The 15,458-nt window shown below is 37.5% G+C and overlaps 1 protein-coding gene across 1 annotated transcript in view; it reads left to right on the top strand.

The window, feature by feature from the left end:
• Positions 1-502: 502 nt before the first annotated feature.
• LOC127637128 (neurotrimin-like) overlaps positions 503-15,458 on the top strand; it is a 414,292-nt gene continuing 399,336 nt past the window's right edge. The window contains exon 1 of the mRNA XM_052118045.1: positions 503-736. Within this exon, the coding sequence (XP_051974005.1) occupies positions 676-736 (61 nt within the window). The 5' untranslated portion in view covers positions 503-675. The remainder of the gene's footprint in view (positions 737-15,458) is intronic.

Below are 15,458 nucleotides of genomic sequence, written 5' to 3'. Positions count from 1 at the left end.
TTGTGCATAACTGACATGGATGCCTTTGTAGAGTGTTTTGCTTACAAAGGTTGTTTAAGGTTGTATTGTTTTAATGGCTCTTGGAAGTAGGACACCATTTGGTGCACTAATTGGCAGGAGGAACTGACCTCACGTTTTTATAGGCCTCCTTGGATGTCTTTCAGGAGCACATTTTCTCACTATATATATATATATATATATATAAATTGAAAAAATTGGTTCTTTATTAAAGTTGTAGGAAATGAAGGAAAATGAATACTGGTGCTACATAACTCAACAACAATAAAAGTATTAAATGACTGAATAATTAGATTTACATACAGCCTTAGGACATGCAGCAAAAGATTGGTTAGGAAAATGAATTCAGGCGCCCCATTTCAATAGTACGGTAACATTTCTTTGGCAAATGAAAACAGCAGGTTGCTGAACACCATGCTCTTTGTAATCCTGCATGGTGAAGCCTATCCAAGCAGCTCCGCAGACCCAGAGCCAATACCTCACCGAAGGAGGGACTTCTCGGCGCCTGCGTAGGTGAGTGAGTGCCCACTTGACAGTTACTTGGAGCCTGGGACTACACTTCACTTATTCCTCCGGATTTTCAATTGGGTATTTGCAAGAAAGGAAAAATAAATAAATCAAGCTGTCCTCAAGCGGACCCGATTTGCACCATTCGCCATGAAGAATCCTGTGTTCTGGGTAGTCCTGACCGGAATAGCCATCGCTTTGATTCAACAAGGTAAGAAGATGATCTGGGGAAAGTCGTTGCATCTTTTGGAGAGGATTTAAGTACCACTTGAAAAGTGTTCAGCGATGTTTTCATTGAAAGCGATTGTTGATGCGCATTGAAGCTTGTGCTGATCTCATGTTTGACGCGCTGTCTAGCTCGGATGAATGGATTAAAACAAGTGCAACTCTGTAGCGTTAATGCGGCTTCAAACCGTTGCGATGGGGATTATTCTGTTGGCTTCAGGGGCTGTAGATGTTTTTAAATCATTATAGGTGGTTGACTTCATATTTGCATTTGAAAGTTTTGTGAAAAGCGCACTTGAGGTGGTGAGGGGAAGCTGTGTGCTTTTCAGTGATGTCCGATACGCGAACCGAGTCAATTTAATGAATTGCTCGAACCATTTCGAAAAAGCTTTGGTAGATCACCCAACTAAAAATACTTTATGAGTAAAACTGTGAGATGGGAACAATGTCGTTAACTAAATGTGCATATGCCTAATGATTAATAGCTAGTTAACATCGATCATACTGGCAATGTCAGTATTTTTTTAATGTAACAATAGTGTTGGAACGAAAATATATTTGATACATGGCCTATACACCATAACACTATAGAATCTATAAAACCTAATAATATTTTTCAATTTTACTACAAAATGTGTCAAGGCTACTACTACTAGCCTACTACTAATAATTACCACAAAAAAAAAAAAAAAATCTTGTCTCTTTTTCTTCTTAGCTTCTATACTACTCCAGCTATGAGAACTTGGCAGTGCGACTCTGCAGATATTGTTGACATTGCTTGCTATGTGCCTCATTTGTATGTCGCTTTGGATAAAAGAGTCTGCTAAATGACTAAACGTAGCCTAAAAATGTAACGTAAATTGCCGCCCGGGGACTTCTGAGAAAACTACTGATAGATGATTTGGTTGCGTATAGTTTTTGAACCGGTTCGGCGATACGAACCGTCCGAACGAACCGATTGGCTATATGAATCGAACTTCCCAACGCTGTTTGGCGGACGCGCATCTTAATGTCGTGTGCGACTGCGTTTGAGTGCCGTCTGCGTGACTGCGCAACAGTGTCGCGAGCGAGTTCAGAGAGCTGCTTCTATATTCATTTCTGGTCATTTCGGTTTGCTTGCAAATCCATACCAACAGTGTTTAGTTGACACGAGTTAAGACGGGTTAATCTGTGGAGGATATTAACGCCCTGTAACAAACATATGTCCAGTCATTTGACTCGGTTTCACAAACTTCTCTGGTCTGCGGAATACAATTTGGGTTGGTCCTGAAAAACAGTTCTGTTCCAAGTTCATATGAGAGGAATAGCCTACTCTATATTTGTTTATCTTTAATTCCCAGTGCATGATTTGATTACAACAAATCAAGAATCATTATGTGATATTTGCTTACACGTTTTAGCATGTCATTTGGCATCTGTGCAATGGTAAAGCCCATAAACTGGCGAGCCAGTGCATGGCCTTGTGTTCTAGGATATCCTTCTTAAATAAGAGTGGTGACTTTAAGGTCAAATGAATATGGAAAATGTGTTGAGGACTCAATTCAGCCTGGTAAGAGCCTTTTCAAGTGAAAGAATACACATACTGCATCTGACCGTGACATGTCCCTCTTCACAAAATGTTTCATATTCTAAGCAAATATGCATACTTGTCCTACTAGCTTAGAACGAACATGTTTAATAGAGGTTGTTAGGGGTAGAGTGTCTTTTCTTTGGGATAGAGGGAGAGAGAGAGAGAGAGAAAGAGAGAGAGCGAGAGAGAGAATATGGGAATGGTTGCCAGTATGTTGCTAGGAAGCTACAGATACCCCTGCCGTGATTCATCCAACATCCCCGAGGCCTGAACTGTCCACTGAACCCCCTGTCACAGTTACCCTGTAACTCTGTCTCAGCCAAGGCAGGAATTATATGTCATTAAATGGAAATTTGGTGCCACAGCTGTGGTCCAGCTTCACCCAGATAGAATGGCGTACAGTGATTTAACAGAGAGAACTCGCCTTTGAAACAGACTCAGGGATCATTGCTCAAGAAGAATGCAAGTCATGAAGTTTAATCAGCAGTTGACATAGCAAAGCATAAAGAGAAGAGTTCTTTACTGTAAAAAACAGCCTCTTAGCTAAAATAGCTGTAATTCCCAGTAAGATAGGAGACATTGATGTAGTGAAACTTTTGGTTTTGAAGTGCTGTTTCACAGAATTGTGAGAGATTACACCGCAATCCTTGAGTTTAAACTGGGATAGTTTACCCAGAAATTAATATTCTGTTATCATTTACTCGCTCTCGTTACAAACCCATGACCGACTATCTTTTGGGGGAATTATTCCTTTATTGTTAAAATTGCAGTATCTTTAGTTTGAAGGTGCCCTTATCAAGTGCAGCCTCATCTTTCCAATGTAACACAGTCCTGTTGAGTCTCAGTATGCTGTGTAATTTTATTATGCAAATTAGACACATTAAATGCTGATGCTGACCGAGAGTAAGTTGTACTCACGATTTCAGTCAAGATGTGAAATTACCAAGTTGCTAACTTGATCAAAAGGAACAAGAGGACTCACACATCCTCAAATGGTAAAATGAGATGTTAGTGTTTGTCACCATTTTATTAACATACCCTGTAGGAACACAATTGCTTCTCATTTTGTAATTTTGGCTTTTATTTTCATTTGCATGGAGGGAATGTGAAATGCATTATCCTTAAGAAGTACTCAGGGTGTCCCTGTCCTTTTCTGTATATCGTGGCCCCCTTCGACATATCGCGGCGCCGTTTTGTGGCCCTCTTCAGCCTGTCATAGCCCGTTCTGCATTACGCGACGGCCCGTTTCAGCTTATCACGGCCCGTTCACATTGGAAACTTCTGGTTTTGCCTTCAAATTGACGCCAGGGCTGAACAGCTCTATTGTAAAGGCGTGAATGTACAAGCGTTTTTAATAGGAAATGGCCATGTGTCATCAGTCCGTTTTGCATTATTGTGTCACCTCTGGTATGCAAAAGAATGAAGACCGAATTTTCATTTTGGGGTGAACTATTCCTTTAAATAGTCAGGAAATGTACAAAATAACATTCATAAATGTTATGGAAAACAGAATGTCCTAGTGATCTCTGTTTTCGTGTGTTCTCATTTGTCTGTCTTAATGGCATGAGTGGATTCTGACAGACACGGCACTCATTCACTAATGCCGTTTGTGTATTGTGCCCAGTGAGTAATTCTGTGAAGAATGACAGACCCAGAAGTTTACATTTAAAGTTTCTGCAGTGAACATCTACAGAGGCGTCTATTCATCGGTTGTCATGTCAAAAAGAATGCAGCACTCATATATATTGGCAGTGCAATACCGCTGTCTCTAAGTAACCAGCATGTCAAACAAAATGCCATTGAAAAACGTTTGACATTTCAAATATTCGCTTTGTAGCGATCAAGTTTTTTTTTTTAATAATTTTTTTTTAAAGCTGTGAGCACTTTGGAACCTTTGAAGGAAACTGTCTACGTATTTTTTTCTATATCACAAATTTTACTTTTATGTTTGAATTCTTGTGACATTAATGTTTGTTTTTTTTTTTTCCATCTTTCTGGAAGTTTAACCCTTTGAGAGAGGTCCCACAGTTCTGCAGCTCATAATATATCATGCTTTAGCCAATGCTGTGTTTCTCTGGAAACACTTTTTAAATGCCATACTTTTGGAACATACATGCTGCCGCTCTTTCTTGAGCATTAATGAACCTGTCAAACTTGTCTCTGCTACATTCACTGAGATAGAGAGAGGCAAAAATCTCAAATAACAATGGGATCAGTACTGATCACCTAGACTTCCTCTGTCTTATTAGCGTGAAGAAATGTAAGACTTCAGAGGTATAGGTCATGAATGACTTGTAAAATGAGATGTCAGATCTTTACCCATTTTCTTTTAAAAATCAAGTTATTTTCACTTCTTTTAGAAAGTGATGTGAAATAAAATTATCTTTTCACCATATTTGTGTTTTACCTTGTGCTAATGCAGGTCAAAGGTTAATTGCAATTTGTTTTACAACTAGGGCTGGGATAAACTATTATTTTTTAAACGATTAATCTAGCGATTATTTTTTCGATGCATCGATTAATCTAACGATTCGTTTTTCAGTCTGATTCGATTTTGATTCGATTAATCGACTTGTGACAACACCGGTAATACCGGTTTCATCGGGGGTGGGGGTGTATAAAATGTAAAAAAAAAAAAAAACATTTGCCGGGAGTTTGATTGACTGCCGATCTGATCAATCAATCATAATACTCCATTGTTGTCCGACATAGTAGTCAGGAGAGAGAAGATTAACGTCGGTGGATTTGAATTTGAATAATGGATTGTAGGCTACCGTACTGACGTCTTTCCGTGGTTAAAACAACAGTCCTTCTGATGTAGGCTACGTTCATATTTAGCCTATTTGATGCTATAAATTAACCAAGGAAAATATGATCGGTTCACGAGCAGCTTTAACTGAGGCAATCTGTCACGACACATTTAAGAGCCACAAAATAGTACGCCTATTTATGGTTTAATTTTCTTTTAATGACCAAATTTGAAAGTTGAGACTTTATTAAATGTTACCTGCTTGGTCCTGTCTGTCAGCGCGTTGTCAGTGTCCTCTATGTATTTTTCACGACATTCATATCTACAAGCGCATTATTAATAGCTATAAGCGAAAACTTTAGGTGTTGACAACGTATTATAGCCTACTCCAACATCGAGTGCAAAGTGGGGAGTTGAAAAAAAACTTACGGTGCTCTGTCATCTGCAGCTGCAACCGGGTGGCGCCTCTTCAGGTACTGGTGCATTGCCGTGGTGCTAGAATGGAAGGCCATCTCCATTTTGCAAAGACGACATATCACGGAATTGTTTCCTTTTAAATTAAAGAATTCCCATACTTTAGAGGAACGAGTGTATGCCGCCTTGCACTTCTGATAGTCTGAGGAGCCACTCGTGTTGCTACTACTTGCCGGCGCCGCCATCTTTGTTTTGGGTCCGACGACTCGACGCGCATATTTTGCGTCAACGTATTTTTTGCGTTGACGTCGACGCGTTGTCCCAGCCCTATTTACAACATTTACAACAATCCCTTAAGCATTATGTAAATGATATCCAAACCATTCTTACTGCATTCTACATTGAAAGCCCTCGTTAGGAACAATGCAACAAGCAACAAGCGTTAATAGTAGGGATGCACCAATCTGATACCTGGATCGGTATCGGCTCCGATACTGATGTTTTTAAACGGATCGGGTATTGGTCCGAAAAAACAGATCCGAATCCGATACTGTGTGTTAGTCATGTTTGTTACATTCAAGCTCAGAAAAAACATAAAACCATTAAAAAACAATTCAAGTAGTTCATATGACATTTTACTCAAAACCACTTAAAGACGTGTGATAGCTCTGTGAATCACCAAAGGCTGTGTTTAATAAGTAAATATATAAAATGCTCTGTTTACATACATGTACGCTTATTTTTAGCATTCACGGTGCACAATATTTGAGCGCTACTCACGAACAACATCTCAGTTGTAGATGCTCGATAGTTTGGCACCGGAGGTCCATTTTTACCAGAACTTGAATAAGTGCAAATTAAACTACTATGAACTTTCCTACAAACAGACACATACAGGGCTTCCTGGTTCAAAATGTCAAAATAAAAGTGTGAGGGTTTAAAAGTTAAAGGTGTCACAGAGGCAGATATATGAACTCAGTAGCAGGGTTAATTGAACAGATGATTGAAACAGTGATGTAAACATTGTGAGTAAATCCAGTTGAGCAGAGTGCCAAACAGCAGGTGAGAAATATCCAGACAGGGTATAGACATGATGAACAGATAACTCACAACAGTCTTATGATACTTGCAGGCAATAATGAAGACACATGTATGTTTGACATAGTAGAAAGCTCTGGAGTCTCATAGATACTATTGATGAGATCAGACAAAGAGTGTGTGTGAAAGTGGGGTATATATATATATATATATGCAGTCCTTGATTAGCCACTAATGATATGCAGGTGCGTGTAATCAGAATTCAAGGGAGAGTGAGCGCTGTGAGGAAGAATGAGAGAGATAGAGACCAGTGGATCCGTGACAAAAGGTGTACGATTGAGATATATTATAATGGGTTCAAAAAATAACTGTGTGAATGAAAAGTGAGCTGATAGCTTACAACTAAATTGAACAAAAAAGAGATCTGAAGCATTTAAATTCCAGATACAAGTTGCAAACTACTTTGTTCTACTGAACAGCGACAAAACAACCTCATCTCATTAATTTTCAATGATAGCTGGCGACTTCCGGCAACATGCACCATCAACATCCGAGCGATGGCGACCAGATGTGAGCGTGTCCAGTGACGTGACAAAATTGAGAAATGTTTAACTTTATGCAAATGAAGAGCGACTTTCAGGAGCGACAGCCAATATGAGAGAAGATGGTAGAGCTCAAGTGATCATAATATTTTAATAATAATATTAATTGTAAAGAAACAGTGCTGTTTAGACTCTCCATACACACCACTAGTGACCTAACCGCCAGCCACAATGTAGCTGGCAGTGTGAACGCAGCGTTATACTGGAATTACTGTTAATTTGCTGCTACATTATCCAGTATACTAGTTAACAATAAATATTTTCTTAATAAGCTGTACATTTATATTTAAATAATGTGTAGTTTGAGGTTTGTGTTTCTTTACATATACAAGAGTACTCCCAATTAGTTCCACACAACAATGTAAAGATATTCTAAACTGATTATGCAAAAAAACAACACTGATATCAGATCGGGATTGGTATCGGCCGATACTGAGATTTCCGATAGTGGAATTGGATCGGAAGAGAAAAAGTGGTATCGTTGCACCCCTAGTTAAGAGACGTTTCTTCTATGTTCAAGTCAAATTAAATGATGTTCACAATCCATTTTGCAGTACCTAAAAATTATCTAATGAAAAATCAGCAACAAAAGGTTGAAAGTTTTGTCTTCTAAAATCTGTGTATGCTATGTACCCATCCTGTTGCTGAAACTGGATCTACTGTTGTGACGCATTGCACAAGTGGGATAACATAATTCTTTGAATGGATCTGACATAAAAGACACAGGACATTAGATTTTCTGAAATATTTGAGTAGTACATTAATGTACTCCTACTAACCCAGGCCCTAAATCTAACCCTAACAGTACTCAGACCAAAACAGCTTTATTTCACTTCTTTTCAAATGTAGTATCTAAGATGTGACATTAAAGGCACAGCATGCACAATTTTCGAGGCACGAACATTTGTCTGCTACCTCAATAACTGCTAAGTGTTCTATGCACAATCTCATAGTATGTTATGTTTACATTTTTAGAAACTGTCATCTTTTTGCACTACTGAGTACTGGTCGGCGCTGCACTGTCTATTGTCCTGTTCATTGTCAGAAATTTGTTGTACTGTCCCGTACTTTTTGCACATGTTTGCACGTGCACTTTATATAGGTATATATAGGTTTTTTATATAGGTATTTTATTTCGTTGTGTTGTCTCATGTGGTCCTGTGTTGGTCCTTTGTTGTTTTTATGTAGCACCATGGTCCTGGAGGAACGTTGTCTCGTTTTGCTGTGTACTGTACTTACTGTATATGGTTGAAACGACAATAAAAACTCGACTTGACTTGATTTGCTGCATGGTGGGTCTTGTATAGAATTCTGCACATTGGGTCCAAATATGGGTCAAAAAACAGTTGGAAACTAACACAGCAATTTCCTGTGTGATCATGTTGGTGTCTGGACTTGATTTTATTTATCAGAAATTGATTGGATCGTGAAAAGTGGCGTCTATTTGACAGCACCTCCCACAGTGAAATCTAATTGGTCATATAACAGTATACTAAATCATCAGAATTAAATATGTCCCCAATTGGCTGTGTGTGTGTGTGCACAGCATGTTCACTTTCAGTGTGGACAGACAAATAAATTGTCACGTTGCGGAAGGTAAGGACATGATGTAATACTTCTCAACTCAAAACTCTCCTACATCTTGCGATAACGCTAATACGATTGCTATTGGTGTTGAAGATCAGTGTTGTGTGTTGTTCTTCATCTACCAGATGGCGGATTGAGTGATTGAGCAGCACATGTTCAGGCTCTAATCCCTCTGTTTTTGATTAGTATGTGGAGAGAAGGGGTAGAGTAAAGCCTGGACATTTCAATTAGAGCTATCAGGGATTGTACCGTTACCCTGCCCAAACCCTGATTAAAAAAGCTCTGCTAATCTATCAGTGCTGCTACTCGGCTTTTAAGGAATAAAGATTGTTATTTGTCGATACAGAAGTTTTCCAACTGAAATGGCATATTATTGGAGCTATCTGTCTTTCTCTGCATGTTAAAGCCAAAATTGTCTGGCATAGCCAAACTTGTGATCAAATGACAAAGTCTGGCCCACATTACAGATCATTCTGGCCAACATCTGCCACCTTAAGACCAAAGTATACTTTGGTTAGACGCGAATGCAAGGCATCTGTGTACAGGATGCATGATGCAAATTTCGTCATCAACAGAGTGCTCGAGCACTAAATGTGTAGGGCCCGATTTTGCGCAAGAGCCTTGAATTATTTGCACTAATTAGTGCATCCACAAGGTGACAATATTCACACTTCAGATGTTTCTGTTCCAAAGAAGCACAAGGAAAAAAATTGAATTGCTGCTAAACTACAGGAGACGAAGGTGAAAACATTTACATTTACATTTACATTTATGCATTTGGCAGAAAAGCACTTGTGTGAGAAGGTCAGGAGATACGTTCATTTGTATAACTTAAGTGTGAAGGAATTTAAAGACTTCTTTATTGGTCTAAACTCCTAAATATAAATAGTCCAGTGTCTCATAGCAGTCATGGCACGCTTGTGCCAACTATCTGTGTATGCATGCACAGTCAAATGAATTATAATTTGAAAGGGTAGCGATCAACTGTATGCAGATGCTTAGCGTTCACATCAAAACCGAAGTATTCTTTGGGCTTAAGACACGAAGACCATCTGAAGTACATGTAAAGCGACCAACCACAGTTTGTATTGTTTTTATATGCCATTTAGTGATGAGTTTATCAGATTTGGATTAAACCACTACAATAGACCAGCATAAGAATACATTTGAATAATGTTGCAGAAGTCTCTGCGAACTACTGAGTACCTCAAACAAAACTCTTGAGTATCTTTTTAAAGATATGCCTACACAAACCTGGCAAATTTCGGTAAATCCAATGAGTAAATCCATCCTCAAAAACCTGGTACCTTGTAAATTTTACGTGATTTATAAAACATCAAAATCACTTTCCAAACATCCACCTGAAGATTAGCATTTAGACATTTTTGCCAGTGCTCATTGAGCATGTTGTTGTTATACTGTTTAGATTGAATGATATGCTTTGAGCAGAACATTCAGTAACTCTTAAGTTAAATGAAAAGTAGCAACAAGCATTTAAGAATGAAATTGCAGTTGACTCAGCATTCACTGAATTGCTTTCAGGCACAAGTTGACTTTGCTTTGTTCGTTGAATTTCATGGGGGCTTATGGAAAGCTGCTCATAATTAATGCAAAATGCTTGAGTTGAAATCTTAATGGACTTTTTGGGTCACTGTTGAAATGACTTTTTCTCATTAATCACAACCTCTTTGTTATCTCTGTTTTTCTATGACTTTTCTATGGCTGCCCTTTAAGACATACATCATTCCTCTTTAAAGAATATAGTATTCACTCTCATGTTTATCATAACATGAACTTATAACATATCTAGACATTTGTAGATCTCAGTGTGTGACTAGACACAGTGTTTTGAGGATCTAAACTAGGGATTCTAGCCTGGTTTATGTCGTTGCATTTCATTTGAATTCACCATTAGCAATGGAAATGAGTAATTTCCACAGTCGATCAAATCACAATAGCCTCTTTGGCAAGCTATGGAAATATGAATTCCCTTGAGAAGTTTTGTTGTACTCTACAAGCCTCATCGACTTGCCAGAGGTTGGTGAATTTATCTCACTAAAACTGATGGCTTCAGTGCTCATGTTATGCCACGTATCAAATTAGATTTAAAACCTAAAGACTGTAAATATAAATATTTTATGGTTTCGTAATTCATTTTTGCCTCCTTAATAACATCAGTTTAAGTGAGGGCTGATAATAGCTCATCTCATTAAAATTTGACACTTAATCAAGCAATGTTTGCAATCGCTCATTTGCATATCTCAGCAGAATAAGTAGTGGTGGTTGCATATTTATCAGGATGCCTTAATAAGGATGCAACTTTTCAGGGCACACGATTATATAGAGCTCAAGTGCTTGATTTTATGATTAATATTGCTTTTTTTTTTACTTCATGTAAATGTAGCTTCCCTCTATGTTTTCTTGATTTTTTTTTCATGGTTAGGCTAGGTATACCATTAACATTTGTATTTAGTATAATTGTCTTTTCTTAAAGGGACAATTCAACCCAAAATCAAAATTCAATTAAAAATCTTTCCTCATGGTTCCAAATAAATTTTCTTGATGTTAGATTGTAGGTGGAATGTTTGGGACTGACAGCCTCAATCCTCACTTTCATTGTATGGAAAAAAAAGAGTATCTTCAACATTCTTCAAAATGTTTCCTCTTCTGTTCCACAGAAGAAAGTTAAAGAAACATGTTTAGAATGACTTGAAAGTGAGTAATTAAAGACAATTACATTTTTATGTGAACTATTTCAGAGTCAGAAATTCACTTTGTCATTGAAATGCATCTAGATTGCAATTTTAACCTTTGAAAGACTGCCCTATGCCAAGCCAATGAATAGGGCATTCAACTTGCCTTTAAACTGAGTCAAGCGCAATGGCTATCTGCAGATCATCCACTAAATTATCAAATGAAATGCTAATAAGAGTGAGTATAACCTCACATGTCCAACAATTCAACTGATATAAGCTTTTATGTAAGAATTGCTCAAGAGTATTTCTGATTCAGATCCAACATAAGAATACCGCTCAGGGACTCGCCTTGCATTTTGTTGTCTAGATTTATAGGCTGTCTGCTGTGCACAAGGAGATTAGAGCAAAGCAACATATAGAGACAATGATAAGAGATAAAAGTGTATGGCTTTCTCTCATTTTCTGAAAATGCAGTCTGTCCTTCATAGCCTGAATGTCATATTTTTTGATAAAAATACAAAATTACAGTTCACTGTTAGCTATATAAACAAAGAGTACAGTTTTCAATTTTTCTTGTTTTTGAAACAGGAAGTTTGGGTGGAACACACAGAAGGAATCCTTTTTTGAATAGCTAATAGGCTTTTGACCACGGCCACACTAATACATTCAATCAATCAATCAATCAATCAATCAATCAATCTATCTATCTATCTATCTATCTATCTATCTATCTATCTATCTATCTATCTATCTATCTATCTATCTATCTATCTATCTATCTATCTATCTATCGTTCTTCCAAAGGTACTAGAATGCAGCTCATTAGCTAGAATTCATTCAATACTGAAAACTATTGTTTAAATGAGTTAATTCTAATCACAAATTGATATATTTACCCAATATTTGTGTGTTCTTTGTAATTTTATGCTAATTAGCATCTTATGTTTGTTTGTTTTTTGTCCCCGGTTTGTGCCAGACAGGTTGACCTTTAGCTTAGCAACATGCTAACGAAGCAAATTAATTATTCCAGCCTCCTTTGAAACGAAAGACGATAGACCGGAAGTCATTAATTTCCAATGTAGAGTCGCAAGGCACTAGCCTGCCTTTGGGAGCAACTTGGGGGTCATGTGGGCCAGGATTCGAACTGCCAACACGCTCTACCACCTGAGCCCCTAGTTCTATGGAATGAGATCTAATTTTTCATCATGTTATTGCAGCAAGATCTACCATGTACAATAAAGTTTATACTTTATCACAATACCAAAATTTCAGTAGTCGTTACTGAAATTTGACGATTCTCAATACACATATTCACACACATACACGGCCTGTCAATCAAACAGGGCGCAGCTGTTACTAGCTCGCTAGCGAATTATAAAATGACGTGCTCTTGATTACTTTCAACAGCAGAATAAGAATATGAACTTTCTAATAAGTGACACAGGTCTTTTTTTTTAGTTATTGACATTTTAATAACTAATATCTGGTCGGGCAAGTAAAATTCTCTTTCACTTGCCCCTTCAAAAATCCACTTGTCCTGGACAAGCGTTAATATCGAGCCCTAGTTTAATATTGTATTCAACATACTCCGATAATTTTTTTTTATTCTGCAGTATAGCTCCTAAAGTAAATGTTTGTTGTTTTAAAATAGTTTTAGATATTATTTTGGAAAACAAGCCAAAAAAGACTAATCAAAAATGTGTTCCAGTGTATAATGGGATAAGACTACATTCCCTCACCTTTATGTTCACTCATCCATTTTTAACTCACAAAAAACTAACTTTCTCTTCGTATTAGAGCTGTGTATCGCCAATTTTCTTCATAATAAGATACACACAGTGAACGTGACACATATATTATGATGAGCCATCACGTTATAATCTAGCTGCAGCAAATGCGTGCATGTGACGCACGTCCTTGTGCCAGAGCCGGGAGAAGATTCAATCTCTTCCCAGGTCACTTCATGCAACTCATAGATGCGGTGCTGAATGCACAGAGAAATGCCAGTTTCAGAGTTTATTTTCATAACCCGCTTCCTTATTATTTGAACTTTAATAAAGGATGCTTTAAAGATATAACGCCGGGGGGTTTCATTGTGAAACAGAATGCGGGACAATAGTTTTATCTCGATTATCTTGTTTTCATAATCATTGGAAGCCAAAATCATGATTGAAAATAACATTTTATTATTCTCCCAGCCCTAATGGGAAGATTGCGTTTAGATATGATGGCTGTGCATATACAAGCTGTGAACTTTTATCATGGTACTTTTGTGATAGCTCTCTGTTTCAAAAAAGAAACATATTATGTGCCTGAAAAGACTCTTTGAGTAGCTGTTTATTTGACGAATGACAACCGATACTGATGTAAACAAACATTTCAGGATGCATCGGAGGAAGATCACATTTGATATATTGACTGTGCGCATAAGAGCTGTAAACTATTTATCTTGGTACTTGATGACGTGTTGGATGTATGTATATAAAATGAACTTATTTTGTGGTTTAAAAGACTGTATGAGTAACTGTTTGAGCAAATATAAATGACAGGCGCTTGACCAGCGCAGCCTGTGTTGACGCGAAAGCCTATTTGAATCTGGCAGATTCACATATGTGTGATGGTACATATGAAAGGGATAATTATAGTAGTAATAACTATAAAAACAGTATTTAGTATAAATAATAGTATTAATAATAAATACAGAATGAATATTAATCATGAATTACATTTAATTCATTCATTTGATCGACAAAATCACACACAGTAAAGTCATTCTGAGGTAAACCGTTGGTAGCTACTCCCTCAATGAATAAAATCTGTTGCAAGCAAAATGACTGTTCAGCACACCTTCAACTAGGGTGAGAAATATGACAGTAGAAGACAGTGAAAAGGCGGCTTAAGAATTAATTCAGAACTGAAACTATTATTAAAAATGAATCGGTCTAATTAAAAAGGGACTATTTTACCCAATGTGCATTCTTTGTATTTTTATGCTTTTTAGCATCCTGGATGTTAGTGCCCTCCTGACTGGATGATCGTTATCTTAGCAACAGATTTTGCTTGTCATTTTTCTTGCAACTGGATATTGCGATTATCTATATAATATGTATATTTGTATGCACAGGTGTTATAAGGGATTTTATTTGAAGTTGTTTACTTTAATATGCATGAGATGTTTTCTGTGGTTTCATCTTTTTTTGTATTTTAGAATTTTCCTTCGTACTTTGTGGAAGTATCATTCCAGTCTAATTAAAATACTAATTATAGAAAGACCCTCTACAGTATACTCATTGTTTGTGTTTGGTTGCAGCCATGCGACTGATGCATAAATATTAGGGTGATGCCAAGATTGATTTTGGCGGTGGGGGCTGTGGGAAGGGAAATTATAGGCCTACATTCAATGTTGCATTTGGGAAGCCCACATTTAAATGCATGACTTTTTAAACTTTTTTTATGGAAAATGAATAGATGAAAATGAAAAATATATTTGGTCATATTGAGGCTCTACGAAGATGCCTAGTGCAAATAAATAGAAAATGACAAAGAGTTCCCCTCGTGCACTTTACTGTGTTTTTACGTAATGCTGTGTTAAACAATTTGAGCTGACCTGAATTTTTGCACATATTTCTGTTAGTCCCCCAACATGTCATTGGGCAGAGATGCATGATTAGCACCTGGACTAAGAAGCATTTGCTACCACAATTTGCACATTCAGATCAGTGTGATTTTAATCAGAAAATGCATTGTCAGGGTTGCATAGAGATTTAGAGGGCAGGCATGCAGTTAGGGCAGAAATAGGTGAGCACAGCCCTAACACAAGTGCACTGACACACAGGTGCAAGCGGCTGGCAAGTTACCTCTGTGTGCATGACTCTTCAGACAAGACAAGTCAAGAAAAAACAGCACCCACATAAAACCGAGCCATGTTTTTGACACCTTAACTCGAGTCACGAAGGAAGGAGGGAGCGCGTGGTAGACATGCTCCATTTATTAACATCCTTTGCTAGCCTTGTTTTTCCCCTGGATTCTGTATTTTTATCCTTTTTCAAAGA

The sequence above is a fragment of the Xyrauchen texanus genome, chromosome 44 (assembly GCF_025860055.1).
Source record: "Xyrauchen texanus isolate HMW12.3.18 chromosome 44, RBS_HiC_50CHRs, whole genome shotgun sequence".
Lineage (NCBI taxonomy): Eukaryota > Metazoa > Chordata > Actinopteri > Cypriniformes > Catostomidae > Xyrauchen > Xyrauchen texanus.
The sequence above is the reverse complement of the archived record's forward strand: the minus strand, read 5'-3'. Positions and strand labels throughout refer to the sequence as shown.